At 42.7% G+C, this 18,808-nt stretch overlaps 1 protein-coding gene across 1 annotated transcript in view; it reads left to right on the forward strand.

Moving 5' to 3' along the window:
* Positions 1 to 18,808, forward strand: part of LOC117757233 (transcription initiation factor TFIID subunit 4-like) — a 90,594-nt gene that overhangs the window by 11,470 nt on the left and 60,316 nt on the right. Inside the window, 7 exon segments of the mRNA XM_034578183.1 lie at positions 1,389 to 1,532; positions 3,428 to 3,580; positions 4,202 to 4,324; positions 4,812 to 4,901; positions 5,998 to 6,207; positions 11,347 to 11,422; positions 12,579 to 12,693. Coding sequence (XP_034434074.1) covers positions 1,389 to 1,532; positions 3,428 to 3,580; positions 4,202 to 4,324; positions 4,812 to 4,901; positions 5,998 to 6,207; positions 11,347 to 11,422; positions 12,579 to 12,693 — 911 coding nt within the window.

Here is an 18,808-nt window from a genome sequence, read left to right on the forward strand (position 1 = left end):
TGTGTTTTGTAAAGCACTTTGTAACCTTGTTTAGATTAGTGCTATAGAAGACATTATTATTATGATTATTATGATTATTATTATTAGGTAGGGGATTCTCCTTGATAAAATGTCAAATATTGCTGGATAAGAATGTGCAGTGGTGGCCTGTCCTGATATGCACACAATAACTATATATTTATGTTCAATAAAGTGCTAAATTAGGGACTTTATCACCTTCTAATGGTTCAACTAGTCTACAATAAATAGTGTTCGACCTTGTAATTTACTGTAATCGATGGGCCTCATTTTACAATACTTCTCTTTGCTCCAGTCAGGCAGTATCAGGAATAATACGTGTATAAATACATACAGTGCATACCGTATGTCTGGATAGAAGTGAGTCTTTTCAGACTATTTATTATGCTTATTTAATTGTATTATGATGTTTCAATAAAAATGCAGACTAGAAAATGGCTTACTCAGAAACATAAACTTTATTTAACCTGTACAAACTAATCATCCTTTGTCTCTACAGAATTTTATAGAAAAAGCTTGAGACCTTGAATAACATGATTAGAGGCAGTAAAATTAAAACAATGTCACAACCCTACAGTCGTGAATGTGTTGCCCTCAGGAGTCAGTGGAGTAACAATCAGTCCATTTAATAGCTGGTCAGTTGACACATTAGATAATATATATAAGATCATACTCACAGGTTAAATCATGCAAAATCACGATTTGAAAAGTGGCATTTTATCAATCAAGTGACTCCCAGAGTTGGCCGCACTTTTTAGCCAGTACAGAAGTGGCCAGTTCCACCACTGAGCCATATAACCTAATTTCTTATATGGTAAAACCTACCGGTTGGATGTGGCCAGAAGTCAAATAATTCACAGTGATTTTTCCCCCTTTGTCTTCCAGCTAATCACATTTTACACTTTGCAGTAATAGGAAAATAAGTGACAGGGCTTCACCCTCAGTAAAATCATGATTGTGACCTCACTCTGCCTCCCATCAGACTCCAGCACAGCCACCATGACCCACTGCTACTAAACCACACGCCATGTTTCTGTGTCAGTCTTCAACATCACCAACATGCTGCCACATCCTGTCTTCTTTCCTGCTGTCATGACCTTTCCTCATCTCTCTTCAAGGCACGCTTCTCCTCCTTTCCTTCCTGCTCTCTCACTCCCACTGTCCTATATAGTCTTTTCTCTGCTCAACTCTGAAACAGACATGGTCTCACCTTTGCTGTTTTTCATTCTTTGTATCCTTGGACATCCTGTGTCCCCCCCCCCCCCACCCCCATTCTCCCTTGCTTACCCACTTTCTTTGATGGCTTTTTGCTCTCTGTTTTACTGTGCCTTCTTCCTCTCTCTCTCGGTTGCTCTCTCTCTTTCCTGCAGTCTCCTGTGACCTCTCAGACCGCCAGGCAGTGTCCTGTGACCGTGACCAAGATGGCACCATCTCCCTCTCCCACTCCCTCCAGCCCTGCCTTACAGACCTCCTCCTCTTCCTCTTCTTCCTCCTCTTGTCCTGCGCTCCGCCCAGTGAGAAAATGTTCCTTTACATGCCAATTATTTCTGTCTTCTGTCTCCGACACCAAACTGGGTGCCACTAAAATGACACCCTCAGTCTTTTTGTTGTGTCAGCAGATTAAATAGGACCTCAATGTGAATACAAAGCTGTTCCGACTTAAAATTCTTGAATGTCACATCTCACCACCTTTTTAAATATATTATCTGATTTTAAAGATAAAATAGTGAACAGTTAAAAGATATAATATAAAACGATTCTTCATTAAAATGTCTAAAAACAACTGGACGTATGTTATATATTTTGTTGACTTGTTTTCAACAATGTTCAAACCCAGAGAAATCCCCAACTTTTTTAAAGATTATAGGACGTTCCATATTCGTTGACTTTTAATTGTGTCTTATTCACTTTACTCATGGCTTTGCCCGTCTCTGCTCTAACTTACATAGCAAATGTATGACGAAGGTAAAACACACCAGTGAACCACTTAGGCAGTCGGCTGTTTGTCATTTCACTGTTTGTAATGGATCACGATTTGCCATTTGCTTCACATTCTGTTGCCAAAGCTGTCCCAGTAAAGTGCAAACGCAACGGATCCAAACGACCCAAGAAGATTATGGGACAAGAAATGGTGGAGACAACAACTCCCATGATCCCTCACTGCTTCATAAAGTCATAAAATTAAGTCTTTCGTTATCGTTTTGGTTGAGAGATCCTGCGCGGCCGAAGTTACATACTGTTTCATACTGGAGTGTAATTAAAGACATTGATGTTCAGTAACTTGCAGAGAAAAAAGGGCATAATAAAAATCCTGATTCCTGCCCGTTGAAAACAAGTAGAGCTGCTGACTATACATCAGAAAATCATGTCCAGGTACACTGACACTGCTGTTAATGATATTTTAACTTGAACTTGAACTAAAGCTCTGCAGGCTCATGGTCAGATCCAGTATTTCCTATCAAGACAATATGTATCCAGATTTCATTGAGGAACAGTTGAGTTGCTCCACAGATTTAATATCCCTGCTTGTATTTGTATGGGTGGGGAAGCAGTGATCATTGCTATACAGAAAACATCTGCTATACTGTGTACATTTTGAAGAGGATTATTGTGGGTGTTTGGTACCTTCTCCGGGCTTCAGTCTTGAAGCGCTTTACACACACTAGCCAGGCAGCCGTTCAGTGCAGATATATATATATAGATATATATATATATGCCCGTCTGCATATATATATATATATATATATATATATATATATATATATATATATATATATATATATATATATATATATATATTTGGAACCACACAACACAGCACTGTGGACGTACATGCTGCCTCATGCCCTCCATCCATATGTGGCTTGATGTATCCTCTGTGCGTTGTGGGTGCGCTCACACCTGTATTTAGAACTGTCCACTTCATGATCGGTCACGTAAGATGTATTTTATGAATAGTGTGAACAGGCCCTGGGAGATTTGGTAAGAGGTCATGAGGGCTTCAGAGTGAGAGACTGCTGTTGGCACCTCTTCTCTAGAGCAAAATTTATAGTTTGGATGTGAGATATTTTCTTGTCATTCATTCCCTAGAATATTATTATGATAAAAATAGACAATATGTAGCTAATGTTTAGAATCACTGGTGTCAAACCTCCATAGTTAGGTGGAAGTTTCCCTCGTCAGGTAATATGATTATTCAGTAAAAGCTTTGATGGCCTCCTGTCTTTCTCAGCCTCCAGCTTGTCACCACCTCCCCTTCCTCCTCCTTGTCTGTTAAGCGATGTCCACTGAAGTCAGGACACCAGATGTGACAGGAGCGCTGTGGCGCCTGCCTCCTGTTCTCTGTGGCCTTGCTGCGAGCGAGGCGTCACGTCCTGTTTATCTCCCTGTCTCTTCTTTGCTCTTGCAGAAGGGCCCCGTGGCACCGGCCATTGCTGTGACGGCTCCGCAGCAGACCCCCGTGGTTATGGCCCCCCAGGCCCCGGCCCAGGCTGCCTCTCAGCCAGTGCAGCCTCCGCAGACGGGCATCGCAGCGCCCCCCGGAGCTTCTATCGTGTCCCAGGTCCGTTCTCTCTCCCCCGACCGCCCACGCTTCACCCTCAAGGGCACGGGCACTGTCACAGCTGCCAGCAAGCTGTTTGTGTCATAAGCTCAGCCCTGGATCCACAGCCTCACCGCCGCACACAGCTGGACATGGACAAAGAGTCTCTCACATGCCCACACATTCATACATTCACGTGTTCATACATTCACGTGCTTAGCAACCGATGGACATACAGACGCAAGCATAAAAGCACAGATTTAGGGACGTAGAGATACAGCCATAGTTACAGCTATAGATACAGGTATAATGCAGACAGACATACAGACAAAACAAGAAATCTCATAGGGGCTACAGTTTGATGCCACCGGCTGTTTGAATGGACAGGTGCCATGTCTCATTAGGCTACAAAGATCACAGCGCAGAATGACAAGTGATAACTATGCACTGATAGTAATACTGTTAAGTATTACTTAAGCAAATACAAGACTAATACAAGCCACTCTAATTCCTACATCAGCGCAAAATATAATCCTTCGTTTACATAATAAATACTGTAGCATCTCACCGAGGAAGTTGTCAAGCCACTTTACAAAAATGTTTGGATGGAAGGTAGATCATTTTCTTTTTGTTTTCTGACAGGAAATGCAAGAGAACGTAAAGAAGTGTAAGAATTTCCTGGCCACACTAATCAAACTGGCGTCTCACAACTCTCCGTCCCCTGAGACTTCCAAGAACGTCAAGTCTCTGGTTCAGGACCTGCTGGTGAGCTTCACAAACCAACACACAAACAAACAAACACTGTTCAGATACCTGTTGACAGAATGGAGTTGTGCTATTGTTTGTGAAAAAGTTTGAGAAAAACTGTCATAGTCTTGACATGTTTTTATAGGACAACATTTCTGGATCATCTGAATGACGTGTTTCTTCTTATTCTTAGCTTTTTATGCACTTTGAAATATTCCCACAAGTAAGTCTAATTTGTCCCTCTAATAGTGTATTGCACTAAATTTTTTAAACCTCTAGATGGCAGCATGCAACTCTCTCCAAAACTCTCCCTTTTTGTGTCATGAATTTTCATCACAGAGTTATTATTGATGACTGGTGCCAGGATGAGAGTTGACTTGCTGATCATCGCCTCCGGTGATGGGATTTCATCTTTCTGTGTTTAGCTCACCATGGTTTACTTCACTTAACTTTCTGGCCTCTTTTGTAAAGTGGTGTTTACGCTTTACCCTTCTTCACCTGACAGGACGCTAAGATTGAACCAGAAGAATTCACCAGCCGGCTGCAGACAGAGCTCAAGTCGTCTCCGCAGCCGTACCTGGTGCCATTTCTAAAGGTGGGGTTCCTGTTGGAAATCTTCTTTTTAAACTTCCCTCTGTATCAAATATGAGACTGCTTCCTAAGCTGACAGAATGTTATGGCTAGTCTTCTCCCAAAACACCCTACCTAACAATATAACCTACGCCTGCCTTATATCGTCTGAATCAAGGCCCTATTGTCTGATTACTAAACCCATAAGATAGGGCTGGACGATATGACTTCAAATCAATATCACGATTATTTCAAAATTTTACCCCGATTACGATTAATCAACGATTAATTTATTAAAATGCATAAACGTGGGTTTCGATAAATTTTCGGTTAATTGCCCAACCCTACCCTGAGCTACTTTCCACATTGACCCCTGAAATTGTTTCCTGAACTGCTCCGGAACGTTCCCCCTGAAATCATCATAGCCTATCCTGGCTGCTTAGGCTCCTCTCAAGTTATTTACCGGTGCCCTAAAGTCGTCCTGTCCCTGGCACCAGAGCCAGTGATGGCAAGGCCTGACAGCAGAATGATACACACACACACACACACACACACACACACACACACACACACACACACACACACACACACACACACACACACACACACACACACACACACCCCTCTGGTGCGACTTCTGACTTCTGTGTGTGACAGTGCCCCCCCCAGCAGTCTCTGTCACTAGCCAGCAGGTTTCTTCAGCAAACTGTGATGAGTGTCACATCAAGGCGCCCGACCGCCCAACTCGACCACAAACACATGTTGTCATGCAATGTTAGGTCGCTTACGTCAAAAAATCTGTCTGAAATATATGAAGCAACAGCCTCTCATCAGGTCAGCTGTGGGACATGTATGTTAATACACATGCTTATCCTGAGATAAAATCAAACAAGTTTTTTTTTACTAAAATTGGATGATCACTTTGTAAAAATTGGAACAGGTATCGTCACATGTCTCAGCAGGTGTTTCTTCAGCCGTGTGCAGCCATGCTTTTGTGATGACATTATTAAGCCAGTGACCACAGCACTATTTGTTTTTGCAGCTGTGTATTTGGTATTTTCTCATGCATATCTATTTGGCTCTGTGACTATAAACTCTGGCCTCTATCTGCCTGTCAACAGAAGAGCCTCCCGGCCTTGAGGCTGTCTTTGCTGAGTAGTCAGCAGTCCCTGACCCAGCCCTTGCAGCAGGGAGTCAAACCAGCACCCTGCGGGGTCCCTCCTGCCATTGTGAGTGGGCCAGCTGTCCGCATACGCCACCCCAACAGCGTCAGCACCACCACGGGTGCCAGCGCGCTGCCCGCCGGGACCCTCGGACATGCAGCTGCCATGGTATGTATGGAGCCACCAGCTGGAACTGCAGACTCAGTTACTACACAAATTGTATTTACAGTTTGTATTTAAACTTACTTTAAATATTTTTTTATTCCAGAACCAGTGCTGTTTAAAAAAAATATAATACAGATGTAAATCTCTAGATATGTCGCATTTACTTTACTTTCATTAGATAGTTGTTATTTACACAGAGATGTGTATGTAAGGTGAGGATGAAGCGAGTTCGAGCTAAACTGGGCAGGTAAAATATGTGACAGATATTTACTTACTATATTCCTACATTCATGAAGAAGTGCTAGAATGTGATGGATGCAGAACTGTGGGGAGGGGTGGTGTGTGTGTGTGTGTGTGTGCGTGACGTTTCTTACACAAGGCTGAATTATCCGGCTTGAGAGTGTCACTGTGCCATGGCTGGGAGTCACACAGCCAACAGGGAGTTCGAGTCACACCCAGCTCACAGACTCTCTGAGGAAACTCACTTAGTTTACCCCCCAAAAAGGAAAAAAAGCTTTAGGGGACACTTAGGACTTAAAAACATGTGCAGTCATCTAATTGAGATTATTAAGAATTCAACCTGGACAGATCTCCATGCAGACACAGGAGGAAAACGCAGATTCCACATAGACTCATGGTTCGTCTTCAGAAACAAAAAGACTTTAATGAGACACAGACAAACCTTGGAGATGTTCACTCCTTGGAGATGCTCAGTGTCCTGTGCTACTGGCGTGGGACATCTCCACTGATCAGAACAGATGGTGGTCAAACACTTTGATGATAAATATTTCCTCTTGCTCATACTTTGACAGCTGATTAAAAGTATCTGAACGAGGAACTGTACTGTCTCTGCACGACACTACACTACATCACACAACACCACACCACACCACACTAAACTACACCACACTACACTATGCTACAGTACACCACACTACACTACACCAGACCACACTACACTGCACCACACCACACTACACTGCACCACACCACACTACACTACACTACACTACACTACACTACACTACACCGCATTACACTATGCTAAACTACACCACACCACACCACACCACACCACACCACACCACGCTACACTACACCACACCACACCACACCACACTACACTACACTACACTAAACTACACCACACTACACCGCACTACACTACACTACACTAAACTACACCACACTACACCGCACTACACTATGCTAAACTACACCACACCACACCACACCACACCACACCACACCACACTACACTATGCTACACTACACTAAACCACACCACACCACACTACACTACATGTAGACTATGGCTAAGTATGATTAATACAAATGACATCGTAAATACAAAGTTCACACGCTGTTATCAAACCCTTATGACAGAGACATGTAATTGAGTCTTGATATTCAAAGTTTACCTTCAACTTTATTATAAATATCTATAAAGCATGTTACTTAACTTTTCTAATTTGATATATATATGTTCTTTTACAAAACAAAAGTGAAGAAAAACTTCTTGTAATGGAAATGTAGTTGCTGTCTTGGTTGATGCTCCAATGCTTCCAGCTAGAACATTTAAAATACTTCCACACACATTGTTTCAGGGTTTAAAATCCATATCCTCTACTTTAAAAAGACACTAATTGAATTCCATGTCATCTGCCCTTCATATTCTTGACATGCAAGATCACATAGTACCTGTGATCACATATAGGTTGTAAACTAGCATCAGTGTGGACATACAGCTGAAGTAAAGATAGATGACCTGCAGGGTTCAGCACTAGACACTCAGCAGCCTCCCTCAGCTCACAGCTGGGTCACATGACCATGGGTGTGTGTGTGTGTGTGTGTGTGTGTGTGTGTGTGTGCTTGTGCATGTGACCACACACACACTGCACAGGCGTGGGTCAAGTGAGGTCAGACTGTGGTCTGGTGGAGGCAGAGGGGTGGGCGAGCTAGAGGGTTGTCTCTTCTTTTACATGTTCTCTCTGTCGTTCTCTCAGTTTTGCGCCTCCTTACATCTCCCCCTCTCTATTTTTCTTTCTCACTCAATTTTTCCTTTCTAGCCTTTTTTCTTCCCCTTGCTCTCCCCCTTTTCTCTCCTTTCCCCCGCTCCTCTGCTCTCTCTCCATCTCTTTCCAACAGTTTCTCCCACTGTATCTACCCCCGCACACGCTCTCATCTCATCTCCCTCCCTCCCTCTATCTGTTAACTGTTAAAGGGTGAAGCGAGGTAACTAGGTCAGCCCCGGGTCAATTTTAAAGCAATGTGGCGGCCGCAGTCTATGTCCAGAACATGCCTCGGGTCTCTCTCACTCTCTCTAACTCCATCTCTCTCTCTTTCTGTCTCACGCACACACTCACACACACACACACACACACACACACACACACACACACACACACACACACACACACACACACACACGCACACACACACACGCACACACACACGTGAATACAACACCAACATAAGCTATCACACAAAACATTAGTAAATGATCGCCCCTGGCACATCAACAGTTTGAAACCAGACATCTAGTTGAATTAGGCAAAAAAATCTGCTCTTACCACAGTAGCAGAAGTAAAGAAAATGTTGAGTTATATTATTGAAGCTTCTGCTGTAATTACACTTTCCACTGTTGCATTGGGATTTTTAATATATTATACCCACTGGTGTATGAGACACCATGAATTTAAGGTAACTGCAGTTCATTTTAGTCTGTCGTAAGACTACGTTGTCAAACACAGTAAAAAGTTGAAAATCTAATAAAACTGTAATTTGAAAATATACATTTTCATTTTAAAAATTCTATTAGGAAGAATAGACATTAGCACATGTCTTCATTTAGTACAACGTTCGGGTCAAAGACTTAATATATGTTATCACGAAACTGGATGTTAAACGTCCTCAGGCTAAATGATACATGGGATGAATGGACTTGATGATACAACAGTGAATGAATGGTGTGTAATAACTAGGCCACACCACTACACAGCCGTGCATTCTTCAATGTAACAATGTGTATAAATGTACAAATTTAATTACATAATTACAGTTATTTGTATATGAAGAGGTTACAATTATATTTTTATAGCAAGAACAAAAGTCATTAATTGCTTTACACACAAAAACGAAACGAAACAAAAACAAAAGTAGAGTGTAACTCAGCGGAGTACGTACCTCTACCCAACAGGAGATAAACAAAATGTTTCAGTTTGTTTATCTTTAACACGACATCTGCCTCTTGTCCGACACATCTATAGCCTACTCCTAATTCTGTACAATAAAACAAGTTGATTTAAACTAGTTTGCTTTGATTATCTGAACAAAAATATATTTTATCGACATTTTTATTAACATTTATAATACATGAATTCCATACTATTTAGATACATTTAAATGTTTCAATTTTAATTCATGAATTTTCACAGACTGCTTCAGATGCTTGGTCCATAAACTGCATTTAAAGACGGACAACATAACAAATATTAGTCTCTTCAAAATCAGATTTTCTTCACCAAGATCCATGAATTATTTTCTGAAAAATATAATTAGAATGTTCCATCTCGTGATGTTGAAGATCCGTCCCCTGATCTGTCTCTGCACCAAAATTGATTGGCTTCCTCTCTAACTCACACCACATCCTTCCACCAAGTTTTGTGCCAATCGGTCCAGTAGTTGTTATGTAATCCTGCTGAATAACAGACAGACAAACAAAGAAAAAAACAAACACAGAGAAAAACACAACCTTCTTGGTGCAGGTAACGTTATCCACACAAAGCAGAATATAAACAGATACAACCGAATAGTTAAAATACATCAGTTAAATGTTACAGCATTTACACATATTTGTGCCAACATGTTTGTTTCATAAATCTTGATGTATACACAATACATACTTGTACATATATACTTGATTACTTTCAATAGGCAGGGTCACTGAGTGGCAGAAGCTTCTCTTCTCTCACCCTGGGTTTTGTGGGAAATCGGAGTAATGACTTTACCGCACGAGCCAACACTGCTTTACTCAGAATGAACGTGCTCTTTTTAGACCAAATACTTTCTGAGTTTCATTAAAAAAGCAGCGTTCTTTTGGAACATCACGCACACTCGCACAGTCTCACCAGTGTGTAACGAATGTTTTCAATCATTCAAAACATGTTTGCTGTACTTAAGAAAACACCTTGCATTTAATTTCACTCTTCTGATTAATGTTTAAAAGCAGGAAAATGTTACAAGCAGTGGGTTTCACTTTTTTTCTCATTTACCCCCTGATTCCCAAAACGTTTTTTTCCCCCCCTCTGTTAACTGTGTCGCCGGCTGGCCACAGGTGCTAGCTATCTCTGCCTGTGCTGAATGTGTCCCCCCCCCCCCCCTCTCCTTTCCATTCTCACAGGCCCCTGAAGTGGATCTCTGGGAAAAATGGCCTCTGTCTTTTTTTTCAGTGGCTTGAACAGTAATATAGCATGTGTCAGGGAATGGAAAACAAGGCTGAAAAATATGCAGCAAGTAGCAAACTGGTAGGAATGGATGGCTGAGCCCGAGGCCCGGCCTGTAGCTGCTACCAAGGAAGGAAGTGACTCTAATAGCCCAGCCCGGCCCCTTCACCCCCCTCTGCTCCTTCTTCTACTTCTTCTTCTTCAACTAAACTACTTTTCCACTGCGGTCTTGATTTCTTATTGCCTTTGTCTTATCTGGAAATGCACACAAATGTAGGTCACACGCAGTGACAGACATCCATCCTCCTATTGCAATTAAATTGATCTCATTCTGAGTACAGTGTGCAGAGATCGCCAGTGTCGAATTCATCATCCCTGATTCATTCTGCATCTACTTCTCCCATCTATCCTATGTTACAGTAGAATAAAAATATGCACACTGTTAAAACTCAAGTGGCTCTTGACCAGCGTGTCCTTGGATCTCTAAGTGGGCTCAATAGTTAGGTTCTCCTTGAACAATTTCCCTTGAAGATTGTGTGAAGAAAAATGGAGCAGTTGTCGAGCAGGCGCGCAATTTCATTCTTTCTAATCTCCGCTCTCATTTTCCAACTGTTTCATCCTTTGAAAAGCTATAGCAAAGTACATAATCTCTGTTTTCTGTTTATTTATTTATTTATTTATTTCCTCGCTTCCTCAGGGAATCAAGACAGCGGGCGCTGTCGGTGGCCAGGTGCGGATGCCTGTGGTGATCACACAGTCTGTCAGAGCACAAGGTAGGACATCTGCAGGCCCTTTCCAGACACTTTTGATTGAATCTCCCGAAGTCACTCACACGTACACTATTTGCCATTTTTGTTTTCGGCGTTCGTTTTTTTCCTATTGTACAAAAAACGTAATGCGTTCGGTCAAAGACAAAAAAGACCAAACAAAGACGTCTGTACATGTTTTTGGAAAGTTTGAGCTTCAGTCCTCTGACTCACACTTCTCTTTGGTTTTCTGGCCTGCCCATTTTCTTTTACACTTCTCATTGAGGCTGCATTCCCAGTCAGGTTTTTCAATGTTTTCCAACTCGGCTTGATGTTCTGGTTAAATAAAAAGCCAGCGATAAAGGTTAAACAGAAGATAACTGTTAGCACAGCTCTAAATGTCCTCTCAGTCGGCTGTAAGATGTGTAAACAGGCAGGAGCCACAGAGAGAACAGGTGTTTTTTTCTCTGTCTGGTTATAAAGCCTTCTCAAACATTTGTGCTGCTGCTTACTCACACTGATTCACAAACACTCATCCCACAGAAGCCCACAAATATCGCCCCCAACACCAACCGGGCGTAACACTCCCCTAAGAGAGCTGTGTGCTCTCAGGTGGTGTGTGTGTCTGTGTGTGTGTGTGTAATATGTTTGCACCTGTTTGTGGATGTGTGTGCACGCTTGTGTGCATGTGTGTGTGTGATCGGAGGTGCATACAAATTTGATCTTCCCCCCATCCCCAAGATTGCCTGCAGTGAAGAATCTGTAGGTTGTTTTATGCCCATAAATTGGAATGCGGGGATAGTTCTAAAAATACTTTTCTTTGCCTCTTGGCGAGGAACATGCCTGTTAAAATCAAGTTTAAATTCACTCTGGCAGTCCTTGTGCCTCTCTGGAAAACGTGTCTCGGAGCAGGATGCGGTTTAGGAGTGTAAGGAGAGCCGGTGAAGCGCAGTGATATTGACAGAGCGACGCTCTCCGCACCAACCTGGGGAGAGCGACAGTACCGCTTCCCCCTCTCCCCCCCCTCAATCTACGCCTGCGAGGAAGACAGAGATGGTCGAAGGTAGTCGTTAGACAGGAGGATATTTGACACTGATAGAAAGGGACATTTCAATGATAACATTACTCCCTTCCTGTTTTGCTTAGTGTTTTATTTTTTGTTTTTTGTATCTGTTCTTATCAGGCACAATGGGGAAGGGAGTCGTCAACCAAGCGGGGAAAAGTCCCATGGGCTTGGCCGTTCAGATCTCTGGGAATCAGAAAAACAAGCTCAACGACCCCGGAGGAGGCTCTTTCAGGTACAACTCCACTCGCCAGGAGACCCAGCGACACAGTAACTGTTGTTCCCTGCAGCCATCACATGGGGGCAGCATTTCACTAAGATGCCTCGGCATGACTACAGGCTACACTCTCAGCTAAGGCTGTAAGTGTTTATCCCAGTTGCCTGCCCAGCCACCTGGCCGCCTGCCTGCCCGGCTGGTTGATCGGTGGTCCTCTCTCTCCGTGCCCACCACATAGCAACACACTGCCAGCCAATAGATCTCCCTCAGCATCGCCCTCCTTGTGTCAGTGTCACAACTCATGGACAGGATTAGAAATGAGCTAAATCTTAATTTAGCAATAAGTTAATTGTGTCCAGATGGCTGGAATTTCTGGATGTGGTTCTGAAAATACCTTTCGGTGAAGTCAAACATACGGTATTTAGCCCGCAGCTTCGCTTTCTGTCTTTCTTTCTTTCTCGCTCTGGTCTTGTCTCTGTTTCAGCTGGGCTTTTGTCTCAAAACATAAAAGGTTCATCGCCCACATGCTGGCCTTTGTGGTCCATGTTAGTATGAGTCTTTGTGTATTTATGTGTGTGTGTGTGCAGCATTTACATACTTGTATGTAAGTATAATGTTTGCAAGTATATGTATGCGCCTCTCCTCCTCTGTGTTTGTGTCCCTGCTTGGATGCACATGAACATACAGTATGTGTATATGATCCTGTCTAAGATTATTTGTGTGTTTATGGAATCTGTGTGTTTGTGTGTATGTGTGTGTGTGAACTGTTCATGCACTGACAGGAGCTGGGGTTTAGGATTGCCCCGGTATGACCGGGCTGGGGTAAGAAGAGTCTGGGTCACATGGGCCAACGGGTTCATGGTAATGGCTCCCATCTCCTGAGGGGAAAGGCAGCGCCCGGGGCTCTGATTGATAAACCGATAAATCTTTAGCTGCGTTGGTAATTAAGCTGTCAGGCTCGCTTGTTACTGACGACCTTTCCCCCCCTGCGGTGATCACAGTGGCCCTCCACATACACACAAAAGCACTGGTTTCAATATAAGTCCAATAACGCACAGCACCACTGTCACAGAAGAAACACGTCACTGACATTTTGTTGCATTTTTGTCCCCGTCTGTCCAGGTCAAGTTATCCTGCTCTGCACTGAGCACCATATTTGCCTGCATCCACGTTTTTGTCATGCGGGTAGTTTGAACTTCCACAACATGCAGTTTTAAGTCAAATGAGATATCGATGAACCTGACATTGATTTTAATGTTTAATGAGAGATGGACCTCTGTGGAGATTTATCAGCTATAAAAATGATGGTGTTTTATTCTTGGTATCTGCTGCAAACTATTTGTTAAGGTTGCACCTCAGTTGGCTCCTGGCATCTGAAGCCTCTTAGCTTCCCTACACTGTTTATAGTTTGCTGTTGTTGTTCTTTCCTGAGGATATAAACATGTTGGAACAGAGTCCAGTGTTACAAGGCGATGTGTTGGGTGCCATTACAAAAAGTGTGAAAGTAAAAAAGGCCAACACATGCTTAAGTCAGGTCAGATTTGTTCTTAAAAGTCTTTTTAACAAATGTGGAGACGTACTCGCATAGCAACGAAGTTTGAGATGCAGAGGAAGAGAATATCGCAAAAATATTAAAGTGACTGTATGAACCTTAAAAATCAAATCAAGTTTATTTATGAAGCACATTTAAAAACAAAAATTAAAACATAGAATAAGAGAAGATAAAAAAACATATCAAAGAATGGTAAGGAGGAAAAAAACGAAAATCCACTGGCCGGACTGGTCAGTCAGATTCCACCAGCTCTCTCCCACCCAGCCTGCACTGTGCTTGTTCAACTGTAGTTGGGGACTGATGGTGTGTGTGTGTGTGTGTGTGTGTGTGTGTGTGTGTGTGTGTGTGTGTGTGTGTGTGTGTGTGTGTGTGTGTGTGTGTGTGTGTGTGGCTGTCACTCTGAGCCACTGGTCCCAGCGGGCCAGCTGTAGCACAAACACACACACACACACACACACACACACACACACACACACACACACACACACACACACACACACACACACACACTGCAGGGCTTGTGGGGTTTCCAGTACAGCTACAGCCGTCTGTGTAAGTGCTTGTGTCAGTGTGTGCGTGTGTGCGTGTGTGTGTGTGTGTGTGTGTGTGTGTGTGTGTGTGTGTGTGTGTGTGTGTGTGTGTGTGTGCGCGTGTGTGTGTGTGTAGTTTACAGTACAGAGTGAAAGCAGCTGTCTCTGTGCAATCCCCCTCCTCCCCTCCTCATTTCTCTGTAAACACTCAACATCCGCTGTAATCACAGGCGAGCCAGCCGAGGCCCTCAGCCCTCTGCCAACCTCTGTGCTCAGCCTCAGCCTCTCAAATCCAGCCCCGTCTTACATGCTGGACACACATCTGTGCACCTAAACACACAAACACTTGCATATTCACGTGGAAAATACACACAAGCCGGTACGCATACAACTAAGGAACAAAAGTTTCTGTTCACCAAAGTGGATGTAGCAGTCCACCAGCCCTTTCCCATCATTTACCAGCAAAGGGAGTGCGTTCTCTCTTTGTGGTTACATCCTTTGTTGCTCTGTTAATTGCTATGTGATGTGCCCGTTTTGCAAAAAAGGGGGCTTTATAAATACATTTGACTCAATTAGGACTTAAAAGTGACCTTCCATAAATTGTTGATGCAGAGACTTGGAAACACGGCAGCCACATGATTAGATTATGTTGAGACTGGGTGTTCCAAGAATCCACAAAGGAAACAATGCTGGGACTGAAATGTTAATGTAGTGTAAGTTATTGATTGACCACGTTAAACAAAGATATTTTGGTATATGCCTTCATCAGAACATCAGCTACATCCTCTTAAATTGAATTTAAAAAAGTAACTTAGTCCACTTCTAGTATTTTATTGACCCCTCTTGTGCCACCAGTGCTGTCCTCCATTTGGGTCATGAGCACATATCCCATCACCGGCCATTGGACCCCAGGCTGCTCTGTGGAAAATTCTCCTTCAGTGGGTTCATGTCTCTCGGTGTGGGCACAACACGCCTGCATGGCCTGGGTGTTAGTCACAGAGATCAATCAGGGGCCCCCTGCCTGGGCACAGAGACCTTTACCCACAGGGTGGGGGTGTGGTGGTAATGGGTGGTGTTGAAGCGGGAATGAGAGGGGGGTTGCTGGAGATCTGGATACACCTCCATCTATCCACACACGCACACACACAACAGCCTCTAAATGTTAAGTGCGGTCCTCCCCACCACCTATGGCGTGCCCTCGCTGAGACACAGGCTTGATATGGAAACGACATGCATATGTATTCATGTGACTGCCGGCTCCAGGTCCCCGGGCCAACCCAAACCGCCGCTCTTTTGCTTTCTGTGCAAGCTAATTACATATCTGCTTTATTAGTGCAGAGGTATAGTCAGGGAATATTTTGCATTTCAGATCTCATTCCCTCCTTTTAATATCAGACCTGTCTTCTGCGTTCTTATTTGATTTGAGTGATCTTGAATATTCCAAGAAATCAGACCATCCAAGAAAAAAAACGTTATTACATATAATATTACCAGTGTTCTTGGATCCTGGTGGAGGGTTTCGGGCCCCATGCTGTTGTAGCTGCTGGATTCATATTTTGTCTCTATATTACTGCAGACGACTGGAATTTCTGTATACTGTACTTAAACGACACATAGTTTCGTCTCAGGAATTTATTTATTTTGCAGCTTCCAGTGCAATGTAAAAAGAGGATTACTTCTCCGGCTTCATGTAAGCTTTACCGATTATTTGATACAGTGACCTTCATGCTGAGATCTTGGTTTAACTAGAAATCACATAACAAAATTTACAGTAAATTACATTTATTGTGTTTTTTAGTTCCTTCACACTGGCAGCAGTCTGCGCTGGAGGGTTTATGCTTTCAGTTTGTCCGTCCTTCTGTCCCGTTAACATTAACTCAATATCTCAGAAACGCCTTGAGGGAATTTCTTTAAATTTTGCACAAAAGTTTACTCTGACTTTAGGGTGAGCTGATTAGAATTTATTGGTCAAAGGTGAAGATCATTTAACCTTGCAAAACCAGTTCATATTAGAATTCATATGCTAATTGATTTAATGTAAAAAATATGTTTAATATCTTTCATTTAATTTGTTCAAAGTCTTCTTACGTATAGTACATCATATGTATTATAGGTATGGACAGATATAGATGTAAACTGCAACTAATATGGTTGGCAGAGGTGTACAACTGCAAGGTGGCAATTTGAGTTATAGGAATACACTGCCTTTGTTTGAAAAACTCATAGACTGAATATAAAGATGGACAATGTGTCTCCACTATCCAGAAATGAAGCTTAAACATCCCAGGTACCACCGCTACCATCTTGCACCGATACACACGCTTGACTAATCTCAAATCAGTCTCAGCTGTCAATCATGAGGTTTCACTGTTTTATAGCACCAATTAATTAATTAAACAAAACTTATTGGTAAATGAACACTTGAACAAACACCAGAATGATAAGAACTACCAAAATGACAGAAAGCATCTTTGCCTCCGCCACAGAGGTTATGTTTTCATCTGAGTTTGTTTGTTTGATAATTATCAGGATTATGGAAAGACTACTTCATGAAATTTCCATGAAACTCGGCGGAAGGATGCAGGATGGATTAGGAGAGAACCCACTGAATTTTGGTACAGATCAAGATCAGGGGAGGGATCCAGGATTCTTTTTTCCCCCATTTCTTCCACCATTGCGAGATAGGGTGTTTTTCAACATTTTCATTTATTTCTCAGAGAATAATTCATGTATTTTGATGAAAAAAAAATCGGGCACATTTAGGGGACTGCTATTTATTAGTGTGTGCAATTTTGGTGCAGATCCAAATAAGAATACAGATCTAGCGAATTTAAATGACGTTTCATAAGGCAACTGTTGGGCCTTAGCAGAGGTATGCACTCGACTGAGTGCTAATCTATTTGAGGAAAAATGATTTAATGTGTATTTAGTTGTTTTAGTTTGATTCCAGCCCCATCCACTTACATGGAGGAGAAAGGGTTTATAAACTATACTGCAGCCAGCCACCAGGAGGCGATAAAAACGCTTTGGCTTCACTTTTTGGGAGCTGTCATGCCATCAATCTTTATTTACAGTCTATGGAGCAAGCAGGTCATATGTGAGAGAAAGAATTAGTTATAATAGAAACATTTGACACCGTTCACATACAAATCATGTAACCCTGATTTCTTGATGAGATTTTTTTTATTCAGATAATCTAAACTAACTTGTTCAATCAGGTTTTCATGGGACACAAGTAAGAGTAAATGTCTAAAAGAAAGGCAGATGTTGTGCTCAATAGAAACTGTGAAATATTTTTGTTTATTTCCTCAGACCTGGGGAGATTTGCATATCTTTAAAGAAATTCAGAGACCTCCTGTTGTATTTCTTTAAAATGAATGTGCTGCTGCATGTTGGTTTCATAAAAACAGGGCTGTTACATTATATGGTAATTGTTGCTCCTGCTACACAGCTCTGTGTCGGTTCAGTATCACATAGATAATCATATTACTGCTTTAGTTTTAAGGGATCTTATGTAATCAATCACTTTTCCTTAATGCACATTATCCATCGAGGCAGTTTTAAGCTGTGGAAGTAGCAGCTTTTTTTCGCCTGAGCGAACACAGCCTCAGGCATGTTTCATTTCAGGACAGGTCAAGTTATCCATGAGGACGTGATGAAGAAAGTTGCACAGCCTGAGGTGCAGCAAAGGGTATAATCCTATGTATCCATGCTTGTGTTGTTGTGTAGATTCTCTCTGTGAAGTCAAGTCATAATTACACCGAATGGTAGAAGAGAGGGAGGAAGAGAGGAGAGAAAGTCGAGGTGTGCGAGGTTCAGAGAGCTGCTCTAATCGTCTTTGTCAACCTCCTGCCGTGGTGTCAAGTTTCATATCGGCTCTCTGCGGCCGCACCAAGGAGCAGGAGGGCCTCAGCAGGGTGGAGTTGCCTGACAGTGTGCGTCTGCACTCAGGCGCTCGAAAAGAACTCAGGGCCCCCGCACCGTGCACATGCACACACACACACACACACACTAAAGCCCAAGCAGCACATGCACGTGCTCTGTCGCAACC

The sequence above is a fragment of the Hippoglossus hippoglossus genome, chromosome 3 (genome assembly GCF_009819705.1).
Source record: "Hippoglossus hippoglossus isolate fHipHip1 chromosome 3, fHipHip1.pri, whole genome shotgun sequence".
NCBI classification, from domain to species: Eukaryota; Metazoa; Chordata; class Actinopteri; order Pleuronectiformes; family Pleuronectidae; genus Hippoglossus; species Hippoglossus hippoglossus.